The sequence below is a fragment of the Vombatus ursinus genome, unplaced genomic scaffold (assembly GCF_900497805.2).
Source record: "Vombatus ursinus unplaced genomic scaffold, bare-nosed wombat genome assembly UNPS02014770.1, whole genome shotgun sequence".
Lineage (NCBI taxonomy): Eukaryota > Metazoa > Chordata > Mammalia > Diprotodontia > Vombatidae > Vombatus > Vombatus ursinus.
The window spans coordinates 22,344,188-22,363,074 of NW_020954548.1; the positions used below are offsets into that span (position 1 = coordinate 22,344,188).

At 38.1% G+C, this 18,887-nt stretch overlaps 1 protein-coding gene across 1 annotated transcript in view; it reads left to right on the forward strand.

Annotated features, from left to right (window-relative positions):
- The window catches only part of PTPRD (protein tyrosine phosphatase, receptor type D), a 462,091-nt gene that overhangs the window by 374,931 nt on the left and 68,273 nt on the right, over positions 1–18,887 (forward strand). The window contains exon 23 of the mRNA XM_027863069.1: positions 14,183–14,358. Coding sequence (XP_027718870.1) covers positions 14,183–14,358 — 176 coding nt within the window. The remainder of the gene's footprint in view (positions 1–14,182; positions 14,359–18,887) is intronic.

Below are 18,887 nucleotides of genomic sequence, written 5' to 3' on the forward strand. Positions count from 1 at the left end.
GATATTCTTTTGATTGCTTTAGAAACACTTTAAAATACAGAGCAAAAAAAAGAGTACTGGCTTGGCAATAGGAAAAGGAAAGCTGAGCTCTCATCCCTGCTCTGCTGTTAACTAGCTGGGTGACCTTGGGAAGTCAATTTCACCTAAGTTTTAGTCTCCTATTAAGGGAATTGGATTAGAAGGTCTCCAAAGGAACGTCCAGCACAAAAATGCTTAATCCTCAGTGAGGCTAAAGTTAGAGATATGCACGCGCATGCGCAAGCACACACACACACGCACACACATACATACAAAATGAGTTTTGCATTTTGATGGTAAATATTTCCAGAATTTGAACTGTAAATAATGGAGTGGAGTGGAAAAGTGTTGTTGATGTTGTCAGAGGACCTGGTTTAAAATACTGCCTCTTCACATATTCCTTGTGTGACCTTCAGCAGGTCACTTAACATCCCTGGTCTTCAGTTTCTTCATCAATAAAGTAAAAGTTTGGAGTAGATTGTCTCTGAGGAGTCCTTCCAGCTCAAACTCTGTGACCATATATGTAAAGAATGCCCACTCCCCGTGTTCCTACTCCCTTTCTTAGAAACTTCAGCTAAAAAAAAAATTCTTCATTTCCCCTTATACCCTTGAACCCCACCATTTAAGCAAAGGGAACTTCTTTCAGGCTTATTTGCAACTCCTTGAGTAAAAGAGCTGTGAGTGAGGGCAGGAATGGAATTAGTTAGGATCCTAATATGGTATGATCTCATCCTTGTAATACATAAGTGAGAAAACCACATATATTTGAAATAATCTGTGAAGCAAAAGAAAGTATTGATGTTTGTTAAATGGAGACCAGCCAAATAATAGTGCTACAAATTGCAAAAGGGAGAAATGTGTCCTTTTAAATGGAAATCTAAAATGTATCAGCTGCTGTTTGATTTGCATAATAGAAGCAATTCAGGAAAATCCAAGTGTAAATAATATAGATCATATTACAACAGCTTGATTATTTGTGTGATGGGTAATTTAGCACCTTTAAAATGGGAAAGTGTTTCCCAGGGGAATCATCCTCTATAAGATAAATCTAATAAAAGAAAGGCAAGAAGCTGCTACTATTACTCTACAATATTGATTCACCAGTTGTATGCCACTACACGAGTTTTTTTATATTTAAGTCAAGAGGAGAAGGTTCTACTCAGGCAGTTTCTGTAGTTGCTCTCTGGCTAGGAACAGCTGTTGGCACAGGTTGACATGCTAGCATGTTGCCCATCCCAGCCATTTTAGAATGCCCTCTTTGGAGAGTCCTTATTATGAACCACAAAGCTGTGATAAATTCACTAGGTGGAAAAATACACGAAAACAACTGTTCCAGCAAAATGAAGCATTTTGGAGAATTGTTGATGTTGCCTGGTGCAATATTTTAATTAATTGGGGCAAAGAAAGCATTCTGTAGGAAGTTCTGTCACTTAGGAATTGAAGTTATTATCTGTCTCCTGAAAGAATCCCTTTGGTAGCTGCCATCTGACACCTTCCCTGCAGCCTTGTTAAATATGATCTCTTCTCTTATTTGTCTTTTAGTTTTCTAGTTTTGAACTTGACTCTGTGAGTACTATTATGCACTCCTTTTTTTCTGGATTACACTGAAATTGTTGAATCTGTACTTTAAGAACACCTCCAGTGCAGATGCCTTCTCTTAACAAAATATATCTTGTAGCAAAAGAACTGTTTTTAGAGGCACTTCTTATTATTTTTGTCCTATACTAACTTTAGCTCATCTGGCTCACAAGTCCTTCATCACATCAGTCATTGATTTAAGTCTATAGTACAACTTCATCAGCATTTCCAACTTATGACTGCATTTTCTTAAGTTAATTGTTTGTAAGCAAAATGAGCTTTAATCCTATTACTTGGGGTTTGTTTGTTTGTTTATCTACTGGCATCTCCCTTTTTGAGCCATACACAGATGAATGTTTATGGTTTCATTTATCTTAGCTAGAAAGAGTAGTCTACTTAGTGTTTGGACACTGGAAGCCATTTCACAGGGTGCTTACAAGATATGTGGGCAAAATGTAACATCCAATTACTGCTATTTAAGATGGCAACTTTCTACATTAAACCAAGTAAGTAGTGCTGATGTCTCCATTCCCCATCACATGCTCTCTTACTGTTTGAGTGCTGATGACTTAACTATAAACATAGCCTTCTAACCTGCTGCTGTTTCAATTATTGCCATTTCATTATAGCTTTGTGGGAGAGTAAAACATAAACTATTGAGAATAAATTTATTTTTAATCTCTATTATCTTTCAGTTTATCTTACTGACCTTATTTATTTGGTTCTTATTCTACTACTTATTTTACAGATGATGAAACTGAGGTCTGGAGATGGAACATAATTTTTCTGTTCCTATAGACTTAGTCAATGGCAGAGCTAGTAAAAGATGCTTTCCAAAAAACCTGTCCTTTGAGGCATTGTTCTGTAGCTGTGTCTCCTGTGTGTTATATGGAATGTGTTGGCTGTTAGAGAAGTCAGGTAATTCTAGTGTTGTCTCCTAGGGGATGCTTGTTTATTTTGGGTAGCACCTGAAAAAGAGCATTCAAACTCAAGGATAACATTTTGGTTAAAGAAACAACTGGGAATTGCTTCATATGAATAAAATAGCTTGTGTTTCTTAAGCTAGGGAGTCTTGAAAACTTTCTTGAAATAATGCAAGCTGATGCTTAAAGGATGAAGCGTAGGCATTTTAAAAAAATGCCCTTTTGTATAATATAGATTAAAAGGTCTCTGAATGTGATACACAAATTAGTTACAGTGTGAGACTACAGAATAGTGTGTCTCTAGACAAAGAGCTTCCAAATTCTGTAATCAGAAGCAAGCACAGGTGTGGGTAATCCCCTGCATATTTATAGTTAGCTTTGGAATGTAGGCAGAGGCATACACTCATGCCAACTGTTGCTCAGATGTTCATACCCACACCCTTGACCAGTCCCAAGAACTTCTCAACTCAGGTCAGTTGTTGGCAGGCTGGAGCACAGCCAGTTATCAAAGAGGAAGAGACTATAGATAATTGAGAGATCCCATAATAAATGCTCAAAAATTGACTGGAATGGAAAGTCTTATGGGAATTTATCTTACCACTCTGACCTGTCTATATGGATTTAGTTACATAGAGAAAGCATATGTTTGCCAATATAGCCTGTTCTTTTAGTAGCCAAGTTAGGCATGGCCTTTGCGAAAGCCTTTAGAGGAAATTCTACAAGAAGAGAAGCCATGCCAGGTCAACAAGCATTCATGTGCTTCCTATGTACCAGGCATTTTTCTAAGGACTGGAAGTAAAAAGGACAAAAACAGTCCCTAACCTCAAGGAGCTTACAGTCTAATGGGAGAGACAGGGAAACAACTATGCACAATCAAGATACACAGAGATTAAATTGGAAATAATTTCAGATGGAAATCACTAAGATTAATGACTAGCAAAGGCTTCTTACAAAAGATGGGACTTCAGCTGGGACTTAAAGGAAGCCAGTTAAACCAGGAAGTGGAGATGAGAAGGGAGAGAATTCCAGGCATGGAAATGGTCACAGTTAGAAGATGGAGTATTTTGTTTAGGGAACAGCAAGAAGGCCATTGGATCACATGGTACATGAAAAAGAGTAAGGTATAAGGAGACTGGAAAGGTAGGGCAGGGCCAGGTCATGAAGGACTTTAAAAGTCAGAGAATTTTACATTTGATCCTAGAGATAAAATATCTGTTGACTTAACTACAGGACTGCACAATGATGAAGCAATTAAATGGGTTATACCTTTGCGGAATATAGTATTTCCTCTGGATGGTTTGCAAAAAAGACTATTTCACTCTATCAGAGCAGAAATAGCCTTACGTGTAACAACTCAGATATAATGGAAGAAGAATGCTAGATTTTATTCCTCATCAGCAGTTTACTTTCTCTGTATAGCAGTTAACCCTGAATTTTATTAATTTCAAAATTCCAAGTTTCACATGGAGTGGAAAAGTGAAGGTAATGTTCTTTCTGAACCATTAGCAGCCAGAGCAAGTTCTGTACCTCATTGTGAACTAGACTCAGTTTTCCATAGCAGAAGAAAAGGGGGCTTTTATTTTCCCTTCACAATTTATCACTTCAGGATCCCAAGAAGGAATAAGGATTGAGAGAACAGGTTGATTTAAAAACAAACTTTTTTTTTAATAAACCGTAAAATGAATTCCATTGCTGGTTAGTAGAATTGTACTATAGAGGCATTAAAATGATGAAGTAAATATTTGATTCAACACTATGGTTTAAACCAGAAGTGTAACACTTGGTAGAATTCCCCCCTTCTATCTGTGCAGCACTGTTCTATAGACCCTCTTGAACCAGGGAAGGAAAATTCCCTCCTTCCACTGTGCCTTTCCGCAAATGCTAACAGAAACAGCTTTTCTCTGTGGGTTTATAGCAACCTGACCTCCGGTCCACCAATTTAGGGAATCTGGTCACATATCACGGTTAAAACTGATCCCTACAGTGTCAGAAATAGAACTGATGGGAATCTCTTGAAAGAATGTCAGTGTTCAATTCCCACTCTAATCTGAAGGGCACAAGACCTTTGTTTATCTTGCAATAACTGCAGACAGGACTCTGAGTCCCTGATTACTGAATATGTGGCATAGATTATTAAGTCTAGAAGGAACCAACCAACTTCTTCATGTTTTATAATTGAGTAAACTGAGATCTAGAAAATGTTAAGTGACTTGCCCAAAGTTGCGTAGGTAGTTTGTGGCAAAGCTAAGTTTAGAACATAGGTATTTTGATTTCTTTTTGAATATAGCCTCTCTATAATATGATTTCAATGCTACTAATAAACACTGGTTTTTAATACTTCTGCTTTGGTAAATTGGTGGATCCATGCTTTTACTGGTATTGGTGCTCTTTTCACCAATGCAGTTCATAACCTTCCTGTGCCTTCTAATCGTCTATGTTTCTTTTCTATGACTCTACATAGAGAATTTGACCTAGGTGCTGTGTCATCCTTTAATGTCTCAGAGGTAACAATGTAACTACTGCTTCTCAATCTCAGTGAAGGAAAGTCTAGCCACACGTTTCCCCAGTAATGTCTTTCCCATCTCTTCCAGAAGTCACCATTATCAATAGCATGTTACAAGCTTCTTGTTGTGCCCATCATACACGTGTTCCTTGTTCTTTGGATTGTCTTTGTCTCTTTGGTCTACACCTGCAAATTCATCTGCAAAAGGAGTTTAGCATTTAGAAATTCCTTCCACTGCTGCATCTCAACAAATTGTCAATAACTTAGAGTCTTGGAGAACTCTTTATGAGACTGAAGGGTTAAATGGTTTGCCCATGGTCAAACAGCTACTGCATGTCAGGGTTAGGACTTCAATGCAGGGCTTTCAGATTTCAAGCCCGGTCTTCTGTTTACAAGAGTTTTTTATGACCCTAATTACTCTGAAATAATAGTATCCCATAATTCAGAGTAAAATACCATCACTAGTATTAGAATTTTGGTGTTAAAGGAATGTGCTTTTGCAGCAGGGAGCAGCTCGGGATCAGTGAAAGTGTTACATTAATTTCCCAAATGTGGTCTAACCTAATCTCTATCTACTCAATTCTGAGCTAGCTTATTATCCATCAGAAGCACCTGTCCACATGTAGATGGACTGATCCAGTGGGTTGTCTTTATAGCCGTATGCTATCACCTGAGTGATAATGCCTTTTCATCTCCTTTTTTTTCAATATGAATAGAATAATAGCCCCTTTCACGTTGATGAATTTCTTTAGAGAGGCTCAAATGTAACTTAAAGGTTGGCATGTCTTATTATTTACAGTGGCACAAATCAAGTTATTCGTATCTTTTTTACATATCACAAACACCCTTTCATTATTTGGTCTTTTGTTATAGGGATTTTGGTGACATGTCTGACTACATTGTGTTGACTTTTTAAAATTATATAAAGGGGTCATCAGAGATATTATCTAGATGCCCCTAATCATATAGATAGATAGATAATTTATTAAGCAGTTACTATATTCCAGGCACTGTACTAATTAATCAATAAATAAGTATTTATTAAGCACCTATGTGCCAGGAACAATGCTAAGTTCTGGGGCTATGAAAAGAGGTGAAAGAGGGGGCAGCTAGGTGGTGCAGTGGATAGAGCACCGGCCATGAAGTCAGGAGGACCTGAGTTCAAATCCGACCTCAGACCAAACACTTGACACGTACTAGCTGTGTGACTGTGGGCAAATCACTTAACCCCAATTGCTTTAAAAAAAAAAAAAGAAAATAAAAAAAAAGAAAAGAGGCAAAAGATAGTAACTAGTGTCAAGGAGCTTACTAAGCACCGGCAATACAAGTACAAGCTACAAGCAAGGTATACTGTTCTTGCTCTGTGAGCTTATACTCTAAAGGGGGAAGTTAACACATGAAGGAGAGCTGAAAAGGGGTTACCCATATGGCTACATGGTGTGGAGGTCAAGAAGTGATGTAGAAACCTGGACATTGGCAAGGTAAGGTCAAAGCTCACCTATCAGAGCCTAGGGACCGAAGGGACAGAGACCCTTTTTGTCAATGGGAAGGAGAAGAGGTGACAGTCCAAGAAGAGAAGGCATATTTTATTATTGCAATTAATAATGAGTTTATCATATATTTTTAAGTAGCAAGAAATATCAGGCAACTAAAAATGCAAAATTCAAAGTAAGTTGATTTCTGTTAATGAAAAGCATTTTGGCCCTTCTCAAAACAACAAAGAAGAATTTCCCTAAGAAAATCACCTAGCTATGACATTAATGTGAAATGTGGAATGTTTGCGTCTTTAAAGCACTTTTCATTTATTTTTATAAAAATGTTTTATTGATGCTTTTTGTTTTTATTTGTTAATTTGTTAATTCCAAATTTAGTACCGGTAGTCCTAGATCCTAGATTTCATCGTACAGTGTCAAATTGATCATAAGGCTGCAGATATAGAGCTGAAAGAGACTTAGAGGTTATACAGCCCTCTTATGGTGGGATCTTTGCCATCACAGAAAAAGAATCAGGTGAGATGATAAGATTTGGTTGAGCTTTTCCCTTCTTTCATAGTAACAATCAAGAATTCAAAATCATCAGTCCCACTCATACTAGAATGAAATGATCTGTTAGAAAAGACCTTAAATTTAATCCAAATTGTACTTGAACAAATATTGCCTGTACAAAACATGTGGTCATTCAGTCTCTCCTGATGACCTCAAAGGAAAGGGAACTAACTACTTTCCAAGTCAAAACATTCCACTTTTTGATGGCTCTACTTGCTAGGAAATTTTTTCCTTACATCAAGCCTAGATCTTCTTTACTGCTTCCTGGTTCTGCTAAGAAGAGCTAAGGAAAACAATCCTAATCCCACTTCTACATGCTAGCTCTTTGAATACTAGAAAATCTGTACCATGTTTCCCCTTGTTCAAGCTAAACATCCCAAGTTCCTTTAGTCAGTCCTCCTGTGGCATGATTTCAAGGCCCTTTACCATCCTTATTGCCATCTTCTGCCCACTGTCTAGTTTATTACTGTTCTTTGAAAAGTGTACTTTACATAACTAAGTATATATTTCATCGCCCAGGGGCCCTAAAAGGCATTAGCCCACAATAACTGGGTCAATTCCTATGGGCGTGATTCTTTTTCTTCCTTTGTCTCATTGATTCCATCTGGTGCTAATATAGGAAAATCTCTAAAATAAAGGTTAGGTAGGGTTTTTATCTAAGTTTCCCCAAATGCCGGTAATAGTCCTACAGTGTTCCAAATCCTACGCAGTTATTCAGTGTATTAGATTAGTATCAAGTATGAGAAAAACTTTGTTTCCCCCACATAGAAAATACATAATTCTACAAACAGATACAAAACCAAAAATCAATCAACCAGCTCCTTAGAATGCCCCTAGGAAGTAAATGTACTTGTAAGAGGGAGGGGTAGCACTGCTGAACTAATTGGCACCTTCCCATGGACCTTCACTATCCTAGGAACTCAAGACAGTATATCTCTGAACTAGCAAAGTCCAACCAAGTGTTTTGCCATCCCTTCCTCTGCTTTGGCATTACTTTATTTCTTCAGGGACAGTATGATCCTCTTTTGGCAATCCTAGCCCTCTAGTTGTAGTCCTTTCCTTTCCCCAAGAAGCATGAAGTTGAGGAAATCGTCTTCCCTGAACACTTGAATTTAGGAACTCTTAAACTCAGTTACTTCTCCAACTGCCTGTAAGCACAAGTCTACCACTGACATGTGCCTCAACTGTAAGCCATCATTACTGCTACAGCTGTTACTCTAGCTAACTATTCTATGATTCACCCCATCTCCTCCTTTTCCCACAAGAATGGCATGACTGACTTTGTCAGATTCTTTGCTCAAATTTAAATAAACTTTATTTACAGCATTTTCTTGGTCTACCAGTCTAGCAACCCTGTCTAAAAAGCAAGTGAGATTAATATGGCATGGCTTTTTCTTGATGAAACCATGCTGAGTTTTTGTGATTGTTCTTTCTAGAAATTCATTATCCCTTTAAGGGTATGTACTAAGATTTTCCTAGAAAAATGATCATTCTCAGACAGCCTCTTCTTAAAGAACTGTTTATTTCTCAAATCTACCTTTCTTTTGTGAAGCCCATGCTTTTGACTAGTAGCAGGAAGAAAAACATCCCCCTGTGTCTACAATTTCTTGCCCATGACATTTAATAATCCTAAGCCATGTTTTTTTAGCTTCTTTCTGGCAGTATCATTTGTGCTTAGAAGAATTACCAGAAATGCTAGTAGTCCTCAGGTTTGAGAAGGCTGTGGAGGTTCTCCAACATAACCTGAATGCACGCTCCAGGAAGGTAGCAGAGCTCGCTATTGTGATTGCCAGTATCCCTCAGCAGGGAGTCATTGACCACCAGTGCTGGACTTCTTTTCTTTTCCTACTTCCTGGTAGTTTTTCTGTTACCTGATGGTGCCGCTAGATCCACATCAGAATCCAGACTCAACATCTTCTACAACAGCTTCTCATCAGTTCTTTAGATATGCATGTTAATGATCCCTCTTCCCATCCTCTAACCTTTTAACACTGGTCAGAATTTCCCCCTGCCTTTCCAGATCCTTTTTCTTTTTCCTTGAATCCCTTCTTCCAATTCTTCCCCCATCAACACTTCATTTCAGAGAGAAGCAAGCTATACTTTGAATTTTTTTACATTGCCTTCTAGAAGGGAAACCAATTGGCATTTTCAGCTTATGTAGCACTTGACCATAGCAGAATGACAAATCATTGCTTGCTTACTCCATGCAGCTCAATTCAGAATTCACCCTTCAATCTTGCATGGAAGTGAGACCGTCAGCCCTCTATATCTCTTGCATGTAGCTCCCATGACTTACTACCATGGAGAACCAAAATTTAATTATAATTATTTTTCCATGTAAATATTGATAATTTCTTTATATGAATATATATATGTATACATATATATATATATAATGAATCACCAGTAACACTAAACTATCTCAGCATGCTTGTCCTACACTTGAGGACTTTTTGCTCATACCCAGATAAGTCATACATGAAAGTATTTTAAATTCTAAAAGAAAGAATATTGCATGGTGTAAGATGTATAGGAAGAGGATTTTTTTTTTTTAAAGTTACTCACTGGTGACATGCTGAAGCTGTGTAAACAACATCAACAAGCAGACCACCCTGAAATATGGATTTAAAATGCTTTGGCTTTTCTTGAATTCAAAGAATCAGTAAAGGCGATACAGCTTGGGAGCTAAATCTCCTAGAGTGCCAGACTGCCGATAGCAGTGACAGCTGCAAACCCAGGGACCATTGCCATACTGTTGGCCTGCAGTGTGGAAAAGATTCTTTGGTGCTCATCAGTTTTGTCAGGCCCTGACAAACAAACAGACAGCAGTCATGGGCGTGTTGAATTGTGAAGGATGAACACTTTTGCTTCCATGAAGCAAAGATTCTATCTTCCCTTAGACTTAAACTTCAGTGAACCTACTTTCTTCCAGTCTTAAATTTCTTATGGGAGGTTTTCACCTATTACAAACCCAAAATAATATATTTAATTTTGCTGCACAAGTTTCTGTTTAGGGTTAAAGCCAGATCTGGGTCTGTGGCAGAAGAGGTTTCTAGGATTTTACTCTACCTCTTGGGACTCTCGATTGTCTGTGTTACTGATATGATTCTGTGGGTCCTTAGTCTTCTCATTGATACAACCCAGGCTACTCTTCTGGTATTTTATGGCTATCATGTGGCAGTCACAAGAGTCTGAATGATGCTATAGAATGAGTCCTAGGTTTGGAGTCAGAGGACCTAGGTTCCAGTTCCAGGTCTGCTACTAACTGACTGTTTGACCTTAGACAAGTCATTGGTTGGATAGGTAGTTGGCGCAGTGGATAGAGTGCTAGGCCTGGAGTCAAGATGACTCATCTTCCTGAGTTCAAATTTGGCATCAGAAACTTATTAGCAAGTGACTCGACCCTGTTTGCCTCAGTTCCTCATCTGTAAAATGAGCTAGAGAAGGAAATGGCAAACCTCTCCAATATCTTTGCCAAGAAAACCCCAGATGGGGTCACAGAGAGTCAGACATGACTGAAAAACAACTGAACAACAAGAACTCATTGGTTACCCATTGAATAGAACACTGGGCCTGGAGTCAGGAAGACCCAAGTTCAAATCTAGCTTCAGTCACTCACTTGCTGTGTGACCCTGGACAAGTCTCTGTTTGCCTTAGTTTCTTGAACAGTAGAAGGGGACAGTAATAACACCTATCTTGCAGGGTTTTCATGAGGATCAAATGAGATAATAATTGTTTAGCATAGTTCCTGGCACAAAGTTGGTGCTATATACATGTTAGCTATTATTTTTATAATTTTTATTTTTATTAGTAGTAGTGTCAGTATTAGTATTTAGCTAACTTTTCTTGGCCTCAGTTTCATTATCTGTAAAAAGAAGAGGTTGAGCTAGATGACCTCCTGAGTTCCCTTCCAGTTCAAAAGCTATAATTTTTAACAGATAGTCTAAGAATTAAATTTAAAATAGGACCATTTAGAAAACCACTTAAAAACATGTCCCTGCATCAAGGCTGAAGGCAGAATTGATTTTCCTTTTGTTTAAGTGACAATATTGGTCAATCTTTCTCCTAATATTTATTGTGATGGAAGATGCCTATTTCTCTAGAATGTTCTGCTAACTTCATTTTGCCTCTTAAGTTTGGCTTTGCTATTTGAAAGAATCTAGGTCTCCCCACTGACAAGCAGTGGCCAGCAAGCTCTTTTGCTTCATAGATCAGTCAGGCAGCAAACATTTACTAAGCATCTGCTATGTGCCTGGCAGTGTGCTAAGCACTGAGGGATACAAAGAAAGGCAAAAGACAGTTCCCTCCTTTCAAGGTGCTCAAAGTCTAATGGCTATACACACACACACACACACACACACACACACACACACACACAAATGTGAAGGTATTAGCATTAAGATCATCCTTAGTACTATTAAAACATAGGGCAATCCTCTTTGAGCTATTCTGTAGCCTCTCTTGTAGATTTGTCAATCACAGAAAAGATTTGCCCATCTCCTTTATAGGACTCAGTTGAAATTTCTTCTCACCCCCACGACTATAGGCCAGGTAGAAGGATACTTTATTCTAGCAGCCACCTCTTTAGATTATGGGTATCACAATAGAGACTTAATATTTTCTTGATTTCAAATTTATGGATGTTATATTAATGATTCACCAAGTTTACATAGTGATTTATGGTCCATAAAACACTTGCCTGACAACCACTTTGTAAGGTATGTGTTGCAACTGTTACTATACTGTTATTAAAGATGGGAGAACTGAGGCTTGAAGAGACTGCCTTATTCATAATCACAAAGCCAGTAACATGCCCAGCTATAACTTCAGCCCAGTCTTCTTGACTTCCGGTCTAGAAGATAGCAATAACTCACATTTATATAGCATCTGATAGTTTACAACATTTTTTTCTTTCAACAAATGTATGAGGTTAACAGTATAGGTTATTATAATCTCCTTTTGACAGATGAGAAAACTGAGAGAAATAGATAGATTTTCAGAAGAAACAACTAACAATTGCTTGAGCTAGGATGTGAACCTAGTTAGGCTCTAATTGCCTAAAGTAATCAAAATACTCAGAAATATTCAAAGGAATAGTTTACACATTAGATTAACAAAAATTTTCTCCACTTTTTTAATAAAAAGTTTCAGATTCTTAAAGCAATTTGTGCTGCAGAATTCATACCTTCTGTCTAATAACCTTAAGGCTAAATTTGAGTGTTCTTGGCAATAGGGAATGTGGCCATCCAAAAAATTTCTGAATTTACTAGCCACCCCTTTGCCAAAAGAGAGAAAGAAAGAGGGGGAAAGACAAGAAGAGAGAGAGAGAGAGAGAGAGAGAGAGAGACTTTGTTACTGTACAAGCTTAACAGATGTGTCAAAAGATAATTCATTACACAATAATTGATTGAAATTTATGCAGGTGTTGGCTACACCTCATTCCTTTCCTTTAGGTATAGATCTCACGTTGACCTCTATTTTCCTCAAATACATTGTACAGAAACATTTATTATCCTTGATAAGGGGGAAAATATGGCACAGTGCCCAGCAGATGTATTTTCTGAATCATTAACCCAGATTTCTCTGCTCTGAATTTTCTTGAAAAAAAAAAGTTTTCAGTTGATTGACAGCTGTTAGGCTTTTAGCCAAAATATTCTGTATGAAGCCTTTTAATTTTAGTAACTACCAAATGGAAATTTGAGAATGTGAGGTTTCTTCATGCAATCAAGTAGAAACGAATCCCATCCAGGTGGACTGACTCTTGACTAAGAACCAAACCGTAAACTGTACTCAAAGTTCCGAGTGCCATCTTTGCTGAAGCATGACTGGGCCTTGGCTCAGAAGTTCCTGTCCTGAAACAATTGGTCACAATATCTACCCACGTCATTCAGTGTCTGAGAACCACAGAGTCTGCATCGAGAAGCAGCTGCCAGAGCCCTGCCTGCTTCATGAATAGCAGTAATAGCTGAGTCAAGTTACAACCAATGGCATATTTCTGTCCTTGTTCAAAAGGCCTTTTTTGGTCCAGTGGAGGTTTGTGATATTTCATACCATGTGTTCATCCCAGGGCCCACTCACTGACATCTGACTTAGATCACTTTCCTTGAGAGGACAGTTTTACCGCAGGAATCAGGAAAATGGTAGAAATAAAAATACAAGTGGTTGCCAGTGAGTGTAACAACCTTTACTAGGTTGTTTTAAAACATTTTTGTTTTTCTGTGGGACAGGATGGGGTTAGAAGATGAGTGAATAGTGCGGTCAGGTGTTTGTTTCTCCTTTGCAAATGACATTTTGTGCACAAAGGAAAAAGTTATAGAGAAAGCTGGGGAAAGTGAAAGAAAAGATTGCCTGCTGTCAATTGGGCTGATTTTTATTTATCATTTGATCACTTGACAAGAACTGTTCTTTGACTTTCAGCAAAAAAATGGTCTTGGACATGAGAGAAGATAGTGAATCAAATATGATCATTGTCTTTTAAAGGTGCTTTCTTGTTTTTGCACTGCTATGTACCCTAACCTCTTGAGAACTATATTTGATTTGATGGTCTAACTGAGACGTGAAGGGCTAGTGAATGAAATGCTACATTTAGAGTTTGGAACACCTGGACACAAATCTTTTCTCTAACACTTAGCAGCTCTGTGACAATGAGCAAGTCACCAAAACTCTCTATGTTCCATTTGTTCATTTGCAAAATGGGAATTATAATACCTACCTCACTGGGTTCTTCTAAACCTCAAAAGAAGTAGTGGATAGAAAGACCTTTGCAGACATTAAAGCACAATGTAGACGCCAATCAATCATTCAGTCAAGCAAGCAGTCAGCAAACATTTAATAAATACCCACGATATTCCATGTACTGTGTGAAGCACTGATGAGCCAGTTATAAAGGATGAAATAATCAGTACTTTCATTATTGTGATTATTGATTTTTGCTTTGTGATTTAGAGGGTTTTTTTTTTCAGGTACAGAATCTGTATACCTTAAAAAAGTCATTACAAGATCTTACTATGCTTCATAGGCTGCAGAGTTTTGGTACCTCTACTAATCTCATGTTTCATTGTAGTTTCCTCATGTGAACCAGTCACCCAGCTGACAAAAATCACATTTCTTTGCAGGGATACCAGGGAGTGATTATGTCAACGCCAACTACATAGATGGCTATAGGAAACAAAACGCCTACATAGCAACCCAAGGATCACTCCCAGAAACATTTGGAGACTTCTGGAGGATGATGTGGGAGCAAAGAGGGGCAACTGTCGTCATGATGACAAAACTGGAGGAACGATCCAGGGTAAGAAAAAAGCAAATTTGGCTCCCCGTGTTACATTTTATTCAACTCATTATCTGACCTTTCCCGGAGATTTAATTTTCAGACAACCATCAATTATGAAGTGAAACCAGCAGCTCTTGATAGAGGCAAACATTCATTAAAATTCTGCTGGGTGTGCCGATGGGGGAATGCTCTCGTGTCACTCTGATGTGTGATTTCCAGAAGTAATATCCAAGGAGATAGACAATATAGTTAGAGAAAATAAAGATCAACTTGAACCTCTGTCCAAAATTTATGTTGAACAAGAACTGACAAGCTTTTAAGAGAGTGCAATTTAAAAATGTATTTTTTAATGTTTTCACTTTTCTACCCGTCTTGCCATGAAAAAAGGTCTAAAGGAGACTTGCTAAAGCACTATGAGAGAGATTCTTCCTTTGAATCAATTCATGCCCTGAGAGTGAGACAGGGCAATTGAACAATGAAAAACCTTCTGAATGCTTAGGTTGGATCATGTTCCGGTTCAGTTTTATCTGATTTGAGTTCACTGATTTAGTTGCTAGTTGAGTAGTAATATCAAAGAATAGGTTTCTGTTATATTACCATATACCACCATTGTTACAGGTAGTCCAGAGGTCAGTCTTGAATCTCATAATGGCCTGGATGTGACCCTAGTCTTGTAAGCTATTCCAAAAGAATGCATACCAGAAAGACATTAGTAAAGGTCCAATATGGCATGGGTTTCTTTCATATAGGTCCAGTAGCTAATTGAGCAGACTTTCATCACCAGAAGTTTGGCTCCCTGATGATGAATCTTTTTTTTTTCCTTTTACACTATATATTAATCAGAAAGATTATTGACCGAAGCAATATGACACAATGGAATTCTGACTTGGGGTCAAGAAGATGTGATTTAAACTCCCACTTTAGATAGTCTCTGATTTTGTGACCCCCAGCAACTTCTTTGAGCCTCAGTTTCCCTTTCTGTAAAATGGAGATACTATCTCTTACTTTGAAGGGTTATTCTGGGGAACAGATGAGAGAACATATACAGAATGCTTTACAAACCTTAAATCACAATAAGAATGTGTTTTCATCATCAGAGATGTAGAGATCTATGGATGGGTATCAGCATAGGGATTACACACACACACACACACACACACACACACACACCCCTCAATAAAAATCCCAGATAATTGGCATTTCAAATCATTGCAGATTGGAAGCCAAAGTGTTGATGCTGTGGGAGACTTTAAAAAAAAAACCCAAAAACTCAGGGTGAAAGGAGAGCCAGCCACCATTATTCCATTATTCTCATTTGAATTTGCAAACTGGGAATCTCTACTGAAATAGAGATTTAGCCATAATACTTCGACCAAGAAGCCTTTTACAGCATATATATGGAAAATTAAGTTAGAGAAGAGGCAAAAGTTACACAAGGGATTCATAAGGAGAAATCTAGATATCTGAAAATAGTAACAAGCTGCAGCTACTGTACTGAGGCTAGGCATTCAGAAAGTGTGAAGTTCAGTAGGTTCAACAAAATCTTTTGAAAGTGAGTCAAGCCTTGTCAAAGATACTCAGAAGGAATGATGATGTTTTAAGTGAGCTAATTTTAAAACTTCTAAGATTCTGAAGGTAATCCCACTGAGCACATCCTATTCTCTGTACAACCTTCCTTAAAGAATCCATGACCCACCTCCACTTGCTTATTTACACATTCACTCCTGATGAAGGGATTTTATTTCAAGAAAATTATGACTGTTTCCTTGAAGTTGTGATGGTATATCAAAGTATTAATTTAACGGGACTTAGATTGTGCCCATTTTAGAATAGATTTTGCTCTTTTTTCATGGAATAAACTGAAAATATAAGAAAATAAAAGCAACTCAGAGAGTGCTGAAAACGCAGCCTATACTCCCTGCTCTGCCTGGGGATGCATTTTGGTAATAAGCAGTCTACTGCAGAAGGCATTTTCACAAAAAAGTGCTCATTTTATCTTGACATTGCAGACCTTCATTAGTCCACACACATAAACTTGTTTTGAAATAACCAAATGAAATTCTGTCCCTTTCCTCACTAATTGCATCTAATAATAAAATTAGTTCTTACTGGTTCCAGAAGCTTTGACAACATCAGATGATAATAAGCTGTCCTCCACACAAGGTATTGTGACTTAAGAACTCCTGGTTTATCTTAACAGTGCAGGACTACCTTTGCTCAGAGACAGAGAAGCTTATTTAGAAGTAACCAAATAGACTTCTGGCTGATTGCATATTTCCATTTGAAGCTTAAGCCTCCCCACTATTATGTGGTCTAAGGTCTCCAATTAGAAGGAGAGTCTGGTTCACTTTTTATTCAGTAGTGGTTACAGTAATTCCCATAGTTTCCAAACGTACTCTACAGAGGAGTGGACAGTGGTGAGTCTAAGTCCAAAGTCTCCAGACATTCAGTAGCTGATGTGGTGGTTCTCACTTTACAGGATCACAGAACTTCAGAGCAGGAAGGATTCTCACTTGTCATCTAGTCCAACCCACAAAAGAACCGAAACCCCCTCAAGAACATACCCAATAAGAGGTCTACCAGTCTTGTGTTGCAGACAGACCTCTAATGATGGGGAGCCAATGCCCTCCCAAGATTCCATTTTTGGACAGCTCAAATTGTTTAGAATTTTTTTTCTGACATAAAATCTAAATGTGTCCAGTTTCTGCTCATTACTACTAATTCTGGCCTAGTGGAAATAAGGCAAGCAAATTTAATCCTTTTTCCATCTGACAGCCCTTCAGCCCTTGAACTCAGCTATCATGGCACCGTCTTAAGTGTTTCTTCTCCAGGCAAAACATTTCCAGTATCATCAACCAAACTTTATATGGCATGGTCTATCTTAAGGCCTTTCACCATCCAGGTTGCTCTCCACTAGACATTTTCCAGCATATCAATGCCCTTCTAAAAATGCACCTACATTAAAAAATATGTCTTAATAATTAATAAGTAATAGATACAAACAGGAGTGTGTTACAGCCAGCTCTAACCAGTTGTTAAATTTATAATGTGAGCATTTATACTTTAGAAATTAGCTAATACTACAAATCAGGACTTAATTGTTTCATTGATTGTCTAAATTTACAAAAGTGGTGGAGAAAATGGTAATATTGCAGATTAAACTTAAAAATGTTCTGGGGATTTTTGGAGAAGCAGTTATTAAACATGTACCAGCACACTCCTAGATACAGATGGTTCTCCTATATCAAGGATGGCAGTCACAAATAGGTTGAATCCATTCCAAACCCCTGGAGAGCAATTCACCTGAAGAGACATGCCTTCTTTTATGGGCTAGCGATTGAACCTGTGATTTCACTAATATTGGGAACTCAAGGGTGAGGAGAGTCCTTCTGCTAACACATTTTGGCAACTTCTCTGCAATTAAACTCTGAAAGTGTAAGTGGATTGCCCAGAATATAACCGGAAATGTGACTTGTACCAAGGTATTTCTGGCTCAGAGGTTGGGTCTCTATCTACTAAGATGTGGTGCCTCTCCTCTACTGCCCTGTTTTGTGCAGAGGTCAGTGTCCAGATACTCCCTCAATAAGGGGGGGGAGTAGGGGGTAGGGAACTCGATCCTGCTATCCTGAGTTGGAAAGTGTAATATATTTGCCCATTGAAATGATGTGTTATGGTGTAGCTGATTATTGTTAGAGCCACACATTATGCCCATTATGGCTTTAGCACACTTGGGGAGCTTGGAAATTTGTGGTACTTGCAAACTGAAGAATCTGTCTTAATTCCAACTCTTTTGCTTTCTGTCTGTGTGAACTTAGAGAAAACACTTTGCCTAATTTGAGTTTCATTTCCTTTATCTGTAAAAATTAGTAGTTTGATCTAGAGTTCAGACCCTTAGAAGGACATTTCCAGCTCAAAAACCTATGAATCAATTTATTCCCCTGATAACCTACCCTTCCCCCACCACTCTCACCCTTCATAAAAACAACAACAGAAAACAAACAAACAAACAAACAAAACTTTTGGAACACACTAGCTGGATAATTCTTCCTGGAAAAGATAATCCAAAAAGTCTAAAAAACAATTCTCCACTACCCGTTGGTGCCAGAAATTCCAAGTTCTTTGTATGTTTTGTTCTAGACCTGTGGTTACTTTGGTGGGGGGTTGGGGGCAAATGACATCTGATAGGGAGACTGCTTCTACCCTTGCAAATCTAGGGCAGTTCTTCAATTTATAGATTTTGTGTGGCCTCAGATATGAAGTTAAGTAATTTGACCTGGGGTCAACTAGCCAGTTTTTCTCAAAGGTTAAATTTGAATTTAGCTCTTCATTCTGATGTAGTTTCTCCATCCACTACCTCAGGCTGTGTCTTTTTAAGTCTGGTTAAAATGCAAATTACCCCCCTGGAGGGATCAGTTATTTATGCCTCTGTGTGAAAGAAATAAGAGTACTGGAAGGTATGCAAATTCCTTTACCTAGATTTTTGTCTCTTTGGATTCTTCCTCTACTCTTCCTGGGGCAGTTAGGTGTCCAGTAGATAGAGCTCCGGG